This window comes from Scleropages formosus, chromosome 4 (assembly GCF_900964775.1).
Source record: "Scleropages formosus chromosome 4, fSclFor1.1, whole genome shotgun sequence".
Classification (NCBI taxonomy): Eukaryota; Metazoa; Chordata; class Actinopteri; order Osteoglossiformes; family Osteoglossidae; genus Scleropages; species Scleropages formosus.
The window spans coordinates 225,525-242,520 of record NC_041809.1 but is presented as its reverse complement, the minus strand read 5'-3'; the positions used below and the strand labels follow the sequence as shown (position 1 = coordinate 242,520).

Below are 16,996 nucleotides of genomic sequence, written 5' to 3'. Positions count from 1 at the left end.
TGTAGAGCGGAGGGGGTGAAGCGCAGTGTGAACGGCCCCCCCCCTCGCCACAGACCCCTATCTGTCATCGAGGGCCCTCGGCGGGTTTCACCGACGGCGGCACTACGGCTCTCCTCGCTAATGGAGCCGCCTTCGCCGAAACAAACGCGTCCGCGGAGACGCAGCCGGCCTGGTGCCGAGGCTCTCGCCCCGGGGGCTACCGAGGCTTAATGTCCTCCGCCCGCCGACGGAGAGCGGCTCCGGGCTCCGGCTGTCGGACGGGCGCGCTGGCGGTTGGCGCCCGGCGCCCGGAGCGTGCGCTCCGCTCGGCGCCGAGGGGTCCCGAAGCGACCGGGTGCGAGGGCCACCTTTCGGACAGCGTGAGGTTTGTACGCTGAGCTGCACCGATTCGGCCATGAATACAGCGAGGCGATTTTCACTGTGCTTTACTGCTCTCGTGAACGGCACAGGGTCAGAAGAGCATGCGGAAGGACGGCTCACCGAGAAAAAGCAAACGCGTCCACGTACATGGAGCGAGGGCTCACGGTCCGAAGGTTACCGTTTATCCCAGGTGTGATCACGCAGCACTTTCCAGTAACTTCCAGAATTCGGTAGGATCGTCGGAATGGCGCCGAAGATGGCTGCCGTGCCGCATGCTCCGGCACAGCAACACAGTTTTCTGTTCATCTTAACTATTTTAGATATACACTGGGTTTTTAACGTAACTTATGACATACTCTTAACACTGCACTTTCTGGAGCTGCACTCAAGATTTTTCACTCTTCTCTACATGTTATGTTGATGATGATGTGACAATAAAGCTTGTATTGTATTGGATTGTATTGTTTCCGCGCAAAAGGACATCCTGGGGTCATTCCATCGCATCAAGTGGGAACAAGAAATTTTATTAGGATCCATTATTTCTCGTGTGAGTAATGAATTCGTGAGCATCGCACCACGTATTTACCAAAGTTCCCACATATTTGTTTGTTTGCGTTTCTTCCTATTATTTTGGCTCCACTTATTACTTTAATAAATAGTGTGTTACGCACGCATCAGATGGTTTGTCATTTGCCTCGTCCGTAACCTTGTGAAAGCCCTGTGAGTCTGTCTTCGGCACAACGTTCTCTCCATCCTTACTTATGGAGAAATGGTGTTACAAACTTATCCACCGTATCCTCACGCACATGAAACAGTCTATGTTCCCGAGCTCCCAGCCAATGGGGGGCCCGTGCTTCACCGGGGGTCGGGGGGGAGGACAGAAACCCCAAGAGGACTTCGGCACCAAGAGAAACGTGATCATGGACCGAGTGCCACCGTGATTCACGCCGACAACACGGCGCCTTGCGGGTCCCGGTGGGACGGCCCCTTTCGCTGCCTTTAATTGAGCAAAGTTGTGTGAAACATCACGGAAACACAAAAGCAGTCAATTTGGAGGCAATTAAAGTGGTCGTGCCGCAGGAAGTCTCCGTCGCTTAGGACAGGCGCCTGTCAGCGTGACAGCCCCAAGATTGATTACCGGCCCGCGTGCGCTTATAACTTGATCAGCTAAATTAAACCCTTGACTGCGGGGGCCCATCTGAGGACCGGCGTGCTAAATTAAATTTAAGCGGCCCCCCCCGACGCACTCTCCTGAGGAGCTGAACCACACCTAACCCACGGGGCCCTCGCAGAGCCGTGTGGCAGGTGAGGCGGCAGGCAGCGAAGGACATTAGCAGAGACATATTAACAGACTAAAGACTCAACAGCGTGTGGGGGGGGGTGAACGATTGGGGTGAGAACGGCTTACTTTATTAGTTTACTGCAGATTAATGGGGATAATCATTAAAGTGATGGAGATGGATTACCTTGTTCAAGATGGTCTGTTCTCCTGCTCGCCAGCGAGAGGCGTTCTGCGCGGGAGGACTTAATGAGGAGCCCCTGTCCTGACCAATCAGAGTGAAGAAAGGCCCAACAAGGGGTCACGGATGCAGGTGTGTCTGCGGGAGCCTCTTTTTGTCACGACGTAGGAAAATAGTCATTCTACCACACAGAAACACATTTCAGAGACAGATGTTATTCGTCATCTACTACATATCCACAGAATGCGTGTTTTCAGCAGGCGATGCAGTCATTCAGGCCATTGCCCTGCAATCCGAAGGATGCGGGTTCAAACCCCTCTCCTGCTGCATGGACAATGGCGTCAGATAAAAAAAGATCAATAATACTCAATTACTAAAGTTCCTGTGGAATCTGGCCTTAAGGACAGCATGGTCTCCAAGTGTGAGATTTGCAGATGTTTCAGTTACATCAAACTCCTGATCAATATGATAAAGTCAGTAAGAGAAGAGAATTTCATTCTGAGAAAATAGCTGACTTGCCAAATCTTTTCATACCTGCTCGATTGAAACTAATCCTATTTGGCACAAAGCAAACATAGTCAACTGCACAGTAACACCATCCATATCGCCCAGCATGGTGGTGGCAGCATCATGCAGTGGGGTGATTTTTCAGCACAAGAGACTGAGAAACTTGTAATGAAGCTCAAAACAGTCAGAGACAAAGACAGGCAAATCCTGCAGGAGAACCTGTTCAGTCAGCACGAAAGTTTAGGGTAAAGGGTCACGTTCCATCAAGTCACAACCCTACAAAGGAATGACTTAAATGCAAGAAGGGGAGTGTTCTGCATTGACCCAGACAAAAACACAAAAACATGATTCCTGCTGAAAATCTGCGGTACTATGACCGGAAAACTGCCGTCCACAGACAGCTCAGCAAGAGCAAAGAAGAGAAAAGAAATGAAACATGAGCAAAAAGTACTCTACTGCATTTTCAATTGACTGCTCACTGGTTCAAATATTAGGGTATAAGAGAAGAAAATGGAAAAAGTTCATGCTTTGTAGATACTCTGTAGCACAGAGGACTGATAGGAAAATGTGAGAATCTCCTCAAGGTTAGAATCTGCATGAACCCAGTTCTTATAATTTCTTGTAGTCGTCAGAGTTGATTCACTGTGATGTTACTCACACGCTGCTTTGCCTTTTAAAGGAACCCTGATTTCCAGCTCCTGTCCAGCTGCACCTGCACCATCTGTCCCCAGAACATACTGCTGCATCCAGCAACACAGGAGGCTGTGCAGATGGGACCTCGTGTTTCTGAGATAGCGGCGAAGGTGTCTTCTCCTGATGGTGGCAATGAGAGTGACGTAGCAAACGCATCTCTCCAGCAGGGATGCTGGACTTCTAAGCAGCAAAGCATGGATGGGTGGAGAAGTAACTGAGAGGAGAGATAACTGGTGAACTTTGTTCCTGGGGGGCTGAGTTCCCAGGGTTGGGTGCCCCAGTGTGGTTAACGTGAGTTAACATTCCATCTGCAGATACAGCCCAGCTGGCAGTTACGCTGTTTTTACACTCTTTGTCCCGGTCTTACACGCTCAATAACTGCTCAGATTCTGCTGCTAAAGTGTTGCAGTATAGCGTGTCACCGTCTGCTCAGAGGTGCTGCTTTCAAAGCGAGTCCTTCTTCTCTGCGGACCACTTCTGGGGACAGCTTCCCACTTGCAGGGCTCACGAGCTCACGGGTCATGAGGTCAGCTGATGATCCACCCTGAGGCCTCGGCGAGTTCCTGTTTCACATCAACGTGAAGAGCAGCAGTCTCCATGTGGCCTTTCCAAGTGGCCTTTCAAACCACATCGAGGCCCTGAAGCCCTGCGAGCAGCAGCTGCGTGGATCTCCTGCTCTGCAAGAGGAGCCATGCGCACCGTCTTAATCCCCGGATCGTCTGTGCAGTCGTCAGCAGGTTGTAGATGAAACGCAGACGTGGATCCAGGGCGGAAAACATCACTTCTCTGGAACAAGAGGTTAAAGGTCACCATGGCGAGCGGACGCTGTCATTCTTCAGCTGATGTTCTGGCGTCTTCTTGTTTCTTTTCTCCTCTGCTGACCACCGAGGTTCCCGTGTACGGAACTCGCTGTGGGGTCGGCACCTGGCAATCGGAAAGTTCCCGGTTCGAATCCCTGCTCCGGCAGCACTGATGCAGTAAACATTACCCTACTTTAGGCGCTAGGTTGTAACCTAGGGTGGATAATAATGAGATACATTTCTTCTGTTAGCTGTACTTAGGTACAGTTCTGAAGAAGTTGTACTTTTTAGAGCAATTTTTTTCTCTTTTGAATGCAATTATAAATAAAAATGTACCTTTACACCACTTCATTTCTGACACCCTTTTCTGATCGCTTTTAATGTTCTAACTTTATTAAAACTGAATCAAGTCACTGAGAAACATTAAGACCACCTCCTCAGGGTCAGCGGGCTACTTCTGTGGATTTCATTGGCTGTGGACACCTGTCAGTGACGCTTTTCCATCAAACTGAGCGCCGGAGAAACGCGGCTTCGGGTGAAAATCCATGGCTTTAAATTCTGCGTGCGAAAATAACTGTAGCGTCATTTATTCTCTGCTCTACTGACACCTTGGTCCAAAGCAGTTTGCAACTGTTCGCCGGGGTGTACAACAGAGCACTTGTACTGTAGCGGCAGAGGCAGTACAGCAAAGGTCGACTCAGGGTTCGAACCAGCGACCTTTAGATGACGAGTTGTATCCGTAATGTGTACGCAATCAACGTCTCATGACTGCTGAATTTTAAAAACTCTTAAGCTGGTTTTAATTGTTTTTCAGCTGAGTGATTTGGTGAGTTGTTTCTATTGTGTCAGAGTGAATCTTAAATATGTACATTTACATTAACAATAATAATCACACACGCACTAGACAATTGTACCACACACATCTCATATGTTGAGTTAAATCTTCATTTAAGGGGTCCAGTTACATTAAGCACTTGTCCTTGTCAGAGCTGCAGTTCTCTTCGTGGAGCAACTAGGTGCCAGGAGGCATGCGTGCTGCATGCACAGCCATGCACCTACACACACACAGACACACACACACACACACACACACACACACACACACACCTTGCCCCAGTCAAACTCCATGGCCAATCTAGAGTTGCCAATCCACCTGAAACACATGTCTTTGGACAGTGGGAGGAAACCAGAGCACCCAAAGAAAACCAGAGTAGAGAGGGGGAAAAGATACAAACTCCACACAGGCAGAATGGGGATTGAATTCAAACCCAGACACTCCCAGGTGGTGGTGTGCCACCATGTCACCCTATTTTAAACACTGTAGGTGCTCAAGCTTAGTTCCAATCAGTGTACAACTTCTGTCTTCTGGGATGAGCAGGAACAATAACACGAAGCAGGAGGGGCCCAACAGTCAGGAGACACTCTGAAGACCAGCACTTGGCAGAGCGGCAATGAAAGATGTGGAAAAGGTGCTCAGACGTTCTCATGGTTCCGCAAGAACAAAAATGGGTGTTGCCCAAACAGCGGTTTTTTCTATTCCACTGTCGGGATGTGAAAGACGGACAGTGAAGAAGGAGGACAGGAGACAAATGGACTCCTTGCGACCGAGACACCATGAAGACCCAAGAAGACACACAGGATTGGTTCAGACATTTTGGATCCAACCAGAGCTGTCTCTGGACACACAGATGTGGAGACCGATGTTGTCACATTTTGACACGTCATGGGAAAGTTGGACTCTCTGGGAAAGACAGTGATGATGGAGAAGTTGGAGGAAAAATAAGAAGAGGATGTATGAACCATGGGGGGGTGCGGTGGCGCAGCGGGTTGGGCCACAGTCCTGCTCTGTGGTGGGTCTGAGGTTCGAGTCCCGCTGGGGGTGCCTTGCGACGGACTGGCGTCCCGTCCTGGGTGTGTCCCCTCCCCCTCCGGCCCTACGCCCCGAGTTGCCGGGTAGGCTCCGGTTCCCCACGACCCCGTATGGGACAAGCGGTTCTGAAAATGTGTGTGTGTGTGTATGAATCACCATGTATGCCGATGGATGTAAAGAACCACGGGGACAGCGGACAGAGCCCTTTAACTCTGAAAACACAAACGGGACTCAGACCCCTCTCAACACCGTGGAAGGCACTGGACAACGACTGCCCCCTGGTGGAGGTTCTTAGAAGAACTCAGTGCAGCTCCTCTTGTTAGAGTCAACATTTATAAGAGAAAAGTCACTTAGAGAATCTGGCAGATGAAAACAGGCCATCTTGTGTGTGTGCGTGTGTGTGCACGACGCTTGCGAAGTTGTGTTACAGTCTTTTTGATTTTATTACTCCGTAGGACTAGTTGCCAGAGCTCCTACCAGGCATCGGCTCGTCGCCGTGACGACCGAGAGGGCGAGAGGCAGAGCACAAAGCACCTCTCTGTCCATAATGACTGTCATGACTCCTCTCATTTCCTCCGCAGAGCAGCTTGGGGTCACGAGCTCCGAGGACGCAGAGACCGCGGCGATCCTGGCGTAGAAACGACTCACGCGTCACCTGTGCCCATGTGCCCCTGCGCCCGAGTCCCTGAGCGCAGCGGCGAGGCTCCCTCAGGTGAAGAGGCCCAGCGCGCCTCCTGTGGCTCAAGCAGCCATCAGCAGGAATCAGATCTCCTCTCATCTGACGGCGGCTCAAGGGCACCTAGCGTGAGCTGGAGAGCAGCGAAGGGCTACTCCTCGTCCCTCCAGGGACACGAGGCAGCCCTGCGCACAGCACACCTTCCTACAGGCCTGCGAAGGAGCCCCGCGACGCACCGCGGCGACGAGGAACGCGGTCCGGCCCCGTGCGGTCCCGCTCTCGGACATTGACCGCATCGTTCCGGACACGTTCACGTCGGAGCGCGCAGCCGTACGCGCTGCACTGACGCGCCGCCTCCTCCTGTACATCCCAGCGTCCCGCGCCGTGTGCGTGACATCGCGGGAGTCGCCCTGCTCTTGCACCGTCCACCGGTGAGACTGACACTCTGGAGGGAAGTGTGTCCTCGTGTGGCCGAGTGGTCCTGGGGGAACCACAGTAAAGAGCTGTAAATTCACGGGGGTAATTGAACCCAGTCGAACCCAAGCTTCTCTCCAGGGTCACGCTGCCAGCCGTCATGTGACGCTGTGCTTTGTGCTGGTTAATGAGCCACGGGGGGGCTTGGGGGGGCTTGGGGGGGAGGCAGACTCACTGCAACCGTAACCGACCGCAACCCTTGACCCCGCCCCTCACCGGCTGTCCGGAGGGGGGGCGCAAGGGCCCATGACAGCGGCACGCGGGGGGGGGGGGGGGGGGGGGGGGGGGAGGGTGACCACGCCCGCTGTCCGAGCGCGAGCGCAGCAGAGATGCCGGCGGCAGCGCCGAGGACGCTGAGGGGAGACGCGCTGCGCGAGGAGGAGCTGCACCAGGACGTGTGTGGGGTCGATGCCCGCTGACGGGTCCACATGGCTGAAGAAGTGATCGCGACGTCCGGCGCGGGCAAAATCGCACCGGTCAGTAACGGGCGGCTGGAAAGAAAGAGGGAGGAAGGAAGGAAAGAAAGAAGGAAAAGGAGGGATGGATGATCATGAGCGTCTTTCTTTCTTTCTTTCTTCCTTCCTTCCTTCGTGATGGAGCCGAAATGTAAAATGTTACTGGTTACATGATGATCATATTATTGACTTTTTGAACGTCCTTCACTACTAGTCTGTTTCCGCCCGGCTGCTCAATTATCCACACACACACACACACACACACACACACACACACACACAGGGACTCCGAGTTCCAGTACGTTCCAGTTGCGTTCCTGAGTCCGAAAAGATTTACTATGAATCGACGACTTTGACTGATGGTATGTATAAATATAAAAGAAAATATATTTAAATATTTAAGCAGTACTGTGCGAAAGTGAGGGGGGTGCGGTGGCGCAGTGGGTTGGACCACAGTCCTGCTGTCCGGTGGGTCTGGGGTTCAAGTCCCGCTTGGGGTGCCTTGCGACGGACTGGCGTCCCGTCCTGGGTGTGTCCCCTCCCTCTCTCCAGCCTTACGCCCTGTGTTGCCGGGTAGGCTCCGGTTCCCCGTGACCCCGTATGGGACAAGCGGTTCTGAAAATGTGTGTGCGTGCGTGTGTGTGTGCGTGCGTGTGTGCGTGCGTGTGTGCGTGCGTGTGTGTGTGTGTGCGTGTGTGTGTGTGTGCGTGCGTGTGTGTGTGCGTGCGTGTGTGTGTGCGTGTGTGTGTGCGTGCGTGTGTGTGTGCGTGCGTGTGTGCGAAAGTGGGAGGGGGGCGCCGTGCGGTGGCGCAATGGGTCAGGTCGTGTCGGGTCCTGTTCTCCCGTGGGTCTGGGGTTCGAGTCCCGCTTGGGGTGCCTTGCGGTGTGTCCCCTCCCCCTCCAGCCTTCCGTCCTGTGTTGCCAGGTTAGGCTCTGGTTCCCCGTGACCTTGAATGGGGCAAGCAGTTCAGAAAGTGTGTGCGTGCGTGCGTGCGTGCGTGCGTGCGTGCGTGCGTGCGTGCGTGCGTGCGTGCGTGCGCAAAAGTGTTAGGCCCTTGGATGTTTCACAAAAATATTTGTTTTAGACGGTTATTTAATGTCTTCTGCACTATAGTGTCAGTGGAAAAGAGCAAATTTTAGATTTCCAAGTGTTCCTTTTGCACAGTTACAGTATTACAGTAAGTGTTTTGTATGTCATTAAAGAAACAAAGTGCGCGCACACACACACACACACACACACACACACACACACACACACAGTCTGAAATCTAACCCGGCAACACAGGAGGGGGAGGGGACACACCCAGGATGGGACGCCAGTCCATCGCAAGATGCCCCAAGCGGGACTCGAACCCCAGACCCGCCAGAGAGCACAGGATCTGGCCAAACCTGTCGTGATCCCTCTTGGGACAAGCGGTTGTTGACGATGGATGGTTACCAAGTTTTCTAGGAAGTTTATGAATTAAGAGCATTATCACTTTACAGCTCTTTTCCCCAAGTGCCTATACCCTTTTGCACAGCACTGTAGTTTGTGAACATAAACGCTGTTAGATGAGTGAAAATGGATACACTGTATATTTATGTATATTTATACATTGTATATAAAATACTGTAAATGCGCACATCTGTAAACGATCAGCGTGTCCAAAATGTGTGTCTGTGGTTCGTATAGATACCACATGTGTAGCGTGTTTCTACCGTGTACGGTGGTGCCCTTGCCTCTGTGCCCAGGGGTTGCTGGTTCAAATCCCCTCTTCCTGTAGTTCCCTTGATCAGGGTTCTTACCCTGAAGTACTGCGGGAAGAATAGATACAATGCAGGAGTAACGGCTATACAGCTGCTGCTCCTGCATTGTATGTGATTGTTTGTGTATCTTATTATAAAAAAAATGTAGGAAGATGGTCAGGATTAGTCTGTCCTCAGTTTTATACAGCTACTCGAGTGATGAACATCGGTGCATCAAGTGGAAGGTAGCAAACTAGGTTTACTTAAGAATCACATGATGTCTGCGGCTATGCCTCTTTCTCCTAATGTAATGAACACACAGTATTTCGCTGAGATGCACGTTGCTTTGGAGAAAAATGTCTGGTGAATGAATGAGTGAACGTAAGAGTTTCTGTGCGTGTGTGCGTGTGCGTGTGTGCGCGCACATAAAAGTGACCCTGGACAGACAGAGTGTCACGCACAGGCAGTAGGAACCCGGCTTTGTGCCGCACCTGGAAACACTTCTGTGTGTGTGCGCGTGGGGGGGGGGGGGGGTCTTTCTGCCTCTCGAGTCACACTGTGTGTGTGGGAGGAGCCTGATGCTGTGGGGGGACTTTGTTCCAGTGGACAAGTTCCCTGTGTCCACTGGGAGGACTGCTTGGGGCGGTGATGGGGAACCCTGGGGGGTGTAGTTAGTAGTTAGCTCTGAGTGCTGATTGGGCTCCTGTATGAGTGACTGATCGGTTCCATAGGTCAAAGGTCAAATGTCATGTAACCTGAAGAAGATGGTATAAGGTGCCAACTGATGATCTAGTCTCTGGAGGCAAAAGGACTAGTGAGGAGTAGCACACACTTCTCTCCACAGAGACTTACCCCGTTAATCTCTCCATAACCACCTACCTTTTTACACAGCTGGGTAATCTTACTGGTGCATCTGAGGATCGGTACCTCGATCAAGGATCCCACAGCTGGAGGTGGGATTCGAACCCACAACTTTTCGGTTCATTCGCAGCAGCTGTAACCACCACGCTACCAGCTGCCCCTGTACTCTCTCTATTACACACACTTACTGCCTGTGCTCTTGTTCCAGCACCTCACCACCTCCTTGCTGGCGGTCACCTTGCTCACCTCATTCGGCAGCTCGATGCTCTATGGCTACAACCTGGCCGTGGTCAACTCACCCGCGGGGGTAAGTGTGCCCTGGCGTAGGGTCACGGTTAGGGTTACGGTCGGGGTCGCGCTGAGGGACGGTTTCTCCACCGCGGAAGGCAGGTCCACAGACGCATCTGCCCTTCCAAGGAACGAGACCGTGCTCCACCGGGGCCCGTGAGCAAAGACAGGGTCTGGAGCTGGAAGGAGGTGAAAACGGTTGCCAGCTGCAGGAGGACGGTGTCCGTGAAGGACGGGGCGTCTCAGTTATTTAAAGAATGCGTGCTACCGGCACCCTGCCCTGTGCGAGAGGCCCGCAGGGAGGAGGACGAAGAGCTTCTCCAGCGTGGCCAAAGGGGCTCTTGTTCGCTCGGCCGCTCAATTGGGAGCACGTTACCGGCGCCACGTCGCCTCGTCCTCCGGCTATTAGGGCCAAGATGACGAGGCGCCGCCGTGCGACTGGTCTGTGACCCGAGAGCGGCTGTGCTGAGCACGCGCGTGTGTATTACGGGCGCATCTGGAACACACCCTGTGCACGCGCTCCGCAGCCACACGCTTTCCGGGAAAGGCACCGCTGACCTTTATCCCGATGTCCCGAAAGCTCCTTTGCAATGAATTCCACCCTTCTCCCGAAGGGACAGCTAATTTGATGTAAGGAGAGCAATGTGATGTAGGAGCAGCGCTGATTGTTTCCCGTGTTCCCTTCACTCAGTACATCAAGGACTTCTACAACCGCACCATCGTGAGCCGAAACGGCACCGGTGTCAGCGAGAAGACGCTGACCGTCATGTACTCGCTCACCGTGTCGGTGTTTGCCATCGGCGGCCTGGTGGGCTCCCTGCTGGTGGGAATTCTGGTCACCAAGTTTGGCAGGTGAGGTGTCCAGAGAGAGGCGGCCAGAGCGAACGGTCAAGGACCGGGGGGAGGGGGGGGGGGTGACGACACAGCATGAGTGACAGGGTGAGAGACTTCTGTTCATTTACCAGGCGCCTTTCTAGGAATCACAGTAAACAAAGTACATCATCAAGAGGCAGGGAGCTCAAGACACACACACACACAGAGCGCTACTGACACACCGCTTGTATGCCTCGCACCGCCGTGTTGCTGGCTCACGTCCCTCCGGTAGCTGCCTACATGCTGACAGCGTGGAGGAAGACGGGGCCTGTGGCTCCGCCCCTCTGTCTCACCGACGCTCTCGTGCGCAGGAAGGGCACGGTGGTGAACTCAAGCGTGCTGGTTTTCATCGCCGGCTCCCTCATGGGGCTCAGCAGGATTTGCGGCTCCCCAGAAATGGTCATCCTGGGCCGCTTCATCACCGGGATACACTCAGGTAATCGTAACCGCGACGCTCGCCGTCAGCGTCGGTGCGCCCCCTACGGCGGAGCCAGCGAGGCGCACCCTCGTCACTCAGGCCTCTTGTCTCCCCCAGGCGTGTCGCTCAGCGTGGTGCCCATGTACCTGGGGGAGATCGCACCCAAGAACCTTCGCGGCTTCCTGGGCCTCATCCCGAGCATTTTCATCTGCGTCGGCGTGTTCGCGGCGCAGATCCTGGGCCTGCGCGAGCTGCTCGGCAAGGTACGGAGCTCACGGAGCGCGCGCCGCAACTCCGGGGGCCGCCGGCTCAGGCCTCTGCCCACGTGTCCCCGCAGGACGAGCACTGGCCGCTCTTCCTGTCCCTGGTGGTGGTGCCCACCTTCGTCCAGCTCGTGCTGCTGCCCTGGTTTCCGGAGAGCCCTCGCTACCTGCTCATGGAGAAGCGCAACATTCACGCCACCATCGCAGGTGAGGTCGCGCGGGGCTCGCGTGGGAGGAGCGCCGAGGTGACGGCGCGAGCGCAGAGAGTCACTGGCGTGACCGCGGCGTCGCGGGCCGTGCCGTGCCGTGCCGTGTGCCCCGCAGCCCTGAAGCGCTACCGTGCCAAGCCCAACATCCAAGTGGAGGTCGAAGAGATGCAGCAGGAGCAGCGCTCGCTCTCCTCCGTGGAGACCGTGTCCGTGTGGCAGCTGCTGCTGGACGACTCCGTGCGCTGGCAGCTGCTCTCCGTGGTCGTCATCAACATCGGCATGCAGCTCTCCGGCATCGACGCGGTGAGTGCCGCCTCCGCCCGCGCGCGCCCCGGGTGTCCCCGCGAACGGATCCTGGAAGCGACTCGTCCCAGTATTCCTTGTGGGGAAAAGTCCCGTTTGCTCATCCCAGGTCCGCCCCGGAATCGCCCCACGTGCTGTCGGATGTGGCGAGGAAAGGGGTCTAACGCAGACATCCGGCGCCCTTTGTTCGCGACACCATTCAGCTTTTTTATTCCATCTCCCGCGCCACTCGAACCCGGGCCTGTTTGTGGGAACCTTCCTCACCGTTTTTTTTGAGGAGCGCACCTAAATTCTCCACGTTTCCTTGCCCCCCCCCCCCAGCTCTTTTTCGCACGTGTCGTTCGGCTGACGCTTTTCCCCAAAGCCGCTTGCCGTAATAACGCACCTTTACGATATTTTGTTAGCAGGACCTCCTGCGCACTTTTCGAGCTGCACAAGCAGATCTTTCTCCCTCCATGGAGTATTGAACTAATCCAGCAAAGCGGAGAAAGCTGCGTTGTGGACATTAAATCTCTCCGTGGCGACCGACACGGGGTGGGGCGGGGGGACAGAGGACTTAATGTGTAACTGCCCAGGCCCCGCCGAGCACGACACACGCCCTCGGCACTTCACACACATCTCTCGTGGCTCTTGCAGATCTGGTTCTACACCAATGACATCTTTGAGAACGCGGACATCCCGGCGGCCCAGATCCAGTACACCACGGTGGGGACGGGGGCCATCGAGGTCGTCGCCGGGCTCATCGGGGTGAGCGGCCCCGGTTGCTGACGCACACACTCACGCACGCACGCACGCACGCACGCGCTGTGGAGAACGGTTCGTGTGTGACCGTCGGCCCTTCGCCCCCAGTGCTTCACCATCGAGCGCCTCGGCAGGAGGCCCCTCATGATCGGGGGCTTCGGCTTCATGGGACTCTGCTGCGCCGGCATCACGCTGTCCCTGGTCCTGCAGGTGTGTCTGCATCTCGCTGCTGGGTTGGGCGTGAGTGTGTGAGAGGGCGGCGGACGCGTGTGTGACGGCGTGTTGTCCGTTGCCAGGCTCGAGTGGCCTTCATGCGGTACGTCAGCGTCGCCTGCGTGGTGGGCATCATCGCGGGCTTCTGCATCGGCCCCGGTAGGTCAGCCCCTCCCCCACCGCGGTACTCGGAGCATTACTGGGCGACGAGACGCCCCCTGCGGGTGACATGGGGTCACTGCAGCAAGAGGCCTCTGCTCAGAGGCAGACACAGAAGCGAAACACGCACTCACGTACATCTCCCTTAAAGGGGCTTTAGGGAAAAGTCACCGTTCAGAGACGTTTCACGCGACGAGTCACTGCTCTCCCGTGACGTGTTTCTGCAAAAGTGACTAACAGTGTTAATGTACAACAACTATTCAACCATTTATAGAGCAGGGTAACTTTTACTGGTGGAATTCAGGGTAAGTACCTTGCTCGTGGCTACTACAGCTAGCGGTGGGATTCGAACCTATGACCTTCGGCTCAAAGGCAGCGGCTCCAACCGCTACATCACCAGTTACCTCGTGACATGAAAGCTTTTGCAGAGAAAACCTGCTTTTGTTTTACTGGAAATTAATTGATGCTCATTTAGCTGATGCCTCTTTCCTACGTCGCTTGCGGTGTGAGGTTTGTACTCTGCTTTGTACACTGATTTACCCACTGACCTGAAGAAATGTTCCCTTGTGAGTCCAGCTGTGTGTTTCTGCATATGGACGGTGTGTGTTTCTGTGAGCAGCTGGAGTGCCGTTCCTCATGACGGCGGAGCTCTTCAAGCAGTCGCACCGACCGGCTGCCTACATCGTCGGAGGTTCACTCAACTGGATCTCCAACTTCACCGTGGGCTTCGTCTTCCCGTTCCTGCAGGTGAGGGAGTGGCGCACACGCACACACACACACACACACACACACGCACACACACACACACACACTCACACACACACAGGGTGACCGCCCCTTTTGATTCCTGCTCCAGATGTCCGCGGGCTCCTTCTGTTACTTGGTGTTCTGCGGCGTGTGCCTCGCAGTGGCGACGTACGTGTTCTTCATCATCCCCGAGACCAAGAACAAGACGTTCATGGAGATCAGCCAGATGTTCGCCACCAAGGAGGTCATGTTGTTCCGGCGGGCCAACCAGCTCAAGCTGAGGAAGATGAACGGCTACGGTGCCCTGGAGAGCAGCTCCATGGAGTTCGACAGCTCGGCATCGTGCCCCTGAGCGCGGCGCCGGGTGCGAGACGCAGGCCGGGGGGGTGGGGGTGGGCGTGGGGGTGGGGGGCTGCCAGCCTCTTTCTCCATCAAGTCTCATGTATCATAAGAGGATTTGCGTCATAAATAAGAGGATTTGTGTCAGCTATGAGTTTCTGTATTTCAACATTTCTCGGTGCGCAGAGAGGGCGCCTTTATAACGATGATTACAGTCATCTGTGATCTGGACACAAGTGGCCTTCTTCAGCCGTACCGCGGTAAACCCACCAGCATCGGGTCCGGCACCGTACCCTGGCAACAGCAGCAGGCTTCCGTGACATCACAGCGCCGTTTCCATGTGATCCCGATAAACCGAGGAGCTTATCCATATTTTCCATTTTTTTTGGGTGCAGAGTGACGTGTGTGTGTGTGTGTGTGTGTGTGTGTGTGTCTGCGTGCGCACGTGCACTACCCAGTGCCCTTTCTCCTCCATCCTGCCTGTTGCTCTGTGCCGAGGCCACGTGCTCACAACTGGTCCCCCGCCGCGATGCTCTCACCGCTGGTGGTTTTACTTTGGTTTCCCCCTCAGCCACAACGCGGGCGTCCAGGACAGATGTGCAGCACAGCTGCTCTCTTGCTCCCTTCCAGGGTGCTCTGCTGACCGGTGCTTTGGGCTGCGGGGCCTGAGGGGTCACACAGCTCGGCAGTTCCGTCATGGTAAGAGCATAAGACCATAAGATCTTAAGAACATAAGAACTTTAGAGATGAGAGGAGCCCATTGAGCCCAAGTCTCTGCGCTCCATGTTTAATGAGAGACTTTTCTCCGCTGAATTTTAATTAATCTAAACACCGTGTGGCTCAAGTGCTTTACTGGGAAGCACTTTGGAACCCAGGTGCTCGTTTCTATGGAAATATTCTCTGCTTTGCATTCCGAAGCACTCGCCCTCCGCTCTCCGACCGTGACCCCTCGGACCGTGTCCTTCGCTCCGAAATAAAGAGCTGCGGGCTTGTCGAGAAATACCGTCGCGGCACGGAAGGGAACGGTCTGCGACGCCGAAAGACGGCGGCGCCCCGAAGTGCTCCCGTGTCCCCACGTGCTCTCACCTGTGCATCTGGTAAAAGGGGACTTTGTGTCCATTGAAGTGAGACTGAAAGAAGGTCTGGCCACGCCCAGCTCGCACCCGTACGCAGCATGTTTGACCACCACCGACCTCCACCTGTCGTGTGCCGAAGTGCCCCGGTGGGGGAGCGCTCCGCAGCAGCTACGAAGCGTCCGCTGGACTCTGGCCCAGGATGGGAAGCGCTCAACGCTAGTGCTTTAGTAACAGTCTAACGCTCAGCGCTAATACTTGTTTTTACTGAGAGGTGCCAGTAAAAGGCATCTTGTCATTCTCCAAATTGGAAGGATGTCCCGCAGTGTATGTCCTGCAATGTCTCCCCGGCAGTGTGTGTCCCGCAGTGTCTCTCCGGCAGTGCGTGTCCCGCAGTGTGTGTCCCGCTGTGAACTCACTGCACCCATAGAGAAAAAAGTGCATCTGTTAATGTTACAGGCAGAAGAGTTTTCCGTCACCCTCAGTTATTGTCCTTTCAAAGCTGTGTCCTCAGTATGGTCCCCTGTCATTGAGACACTTGTCCAGTGTCCAGCTGCCCTGCGTTTCACCCACCTGTGCTGAACAAGTCACACCTGTTCCAGTAGGTCGTCCCCCGTGTTTTGGATCGAAACCCCTCTCTCCTGCACTCCACCTCCTCGTTTCACCGACTTACCGGACATAAGAGCACTGGGTGTTTCATAGGTGCTCGTGAACAGAGCAGCGCTTATTTTAAGTGTGTAAATCGATCTGGGTTCATGTCGCTTGAAATGAGATGAAGGTAAAATATTTTGAAATGCAGCACCTCCGGCCGCGTGGTCTGGGACTCGGTGACCATGCGGCTGTTGAGCATCGGGAGCGATTGCGGGGGACGAGTGCTGAGCCCCGGCCTTCTTAGACAGCGGAGTTCCAGTGCTCGGCAGTTCAAGGCCCACCGGCGGCACTCGGTCCGGTTCCCCTCGGCACTCGCCTGCTCCTCGTTATTGAGCTCGGCAGCTCCTGTCCGTGAAAATCCCGCCGAGAGACGTGACGATGCTGGAGGCTCAGGGACGGGGCCTTGACCCCCGGGAGCCTTGCCCCGGCGGTGAGCGCGTGCCGCCGCGCTTGGATCACATCCCGCTCCGGAGCAGCTTCACGGCGCCGTGGTGAGGAGCTTTGGATGGAGACTAGGGATGTGGCGGCACGTACATGGGAGCGCAGTACATCTGACCTCTCGCTGCGGTCATTCACAGTAAGGGGGACTTTGCACAGGAGAAAATAAAAGAATAACATCACGTTTCAGGAGTTAAATGTGTCCAAATTAACACTGGCAGCTGAACAAATAAAAACACAAAAGATTTTTCTGGATCTGCACATCCAGATTTTGGGAGAATAGAGAAATGGTAGAGAATCATCACAGACGGTGAATCGTAGCATTGCCGAGGCTCTGAAAAGGTGAGACACTGGAGGGTAAACCTGGACACTGGGACACCGGACACTGGAAATTTCACAT

At 54.7% G+C, this 16,996-nt stretch overlaps 1 protein-coding gene across 1 annotated transcript; it reads left to right on the top strand.

Moving 5' to 3' along the window:
• The first annotated feature begins 7,168 nt into the window (after positions 1 to 7,168).
• LOC108927023 (solute carrier family 2, facilitated glucose transporter member 9-like) lies at positions 7,169 to 14,468 on the top strand. Its single transcript, XM_029251348.1, has 12 exons — positions 7,169 to 7,316; positions 10,090 to 10,188; positions 10,861 to 11,021; positions 11,354 to 11,478; positions 11,578 to 11,723; positions 11,798 to 11,930; positions 12,048 to 12,235; positions 12,872 to 12,982; positions 13,085 to 13,186; positions 13,273 to 13,348; positions 13,968 to 14,095; positions 14,205 to 14,468. Exons 1-12 carry the CDS (start codon positions 7,269 to 7,271, stop codon positions 14,445 to 14,447), a joined length of 1,560 nt encoding a protein of 519 aa, XP_029107181.1. The 5' UTR covers positions 7,169 to 7,268; the 3' UTR covers positions 14,448 to 14,468.
• Positions 14,469 to 16,996: the final 2,528 nt, after the last annotated feature.

Coding starts and splice junctions, on each gene's coding strand:
- LOC108927023 (XM_029251348.1), top strand. CDS start 7,269: ATGGCTGAAGAAGTGATCGCGACGTCCGGCGCGGGCAAAATCGCACCG. Junction 7,317..10,089: donor GCGCGGGCAAAATCGCACCG/GTCAGTAACGGG, acceptor CTCTTGTTCCAG/CACCTCACCACCTCCTTGCT. Junction 14,096..14,204: donor TCGTCTTCCCGTTCCTGCAG/GTGAGGGAGTGG, acceptor TTCCTGCTCCAG/ATGTCCGCGGGCTCCTTCTG.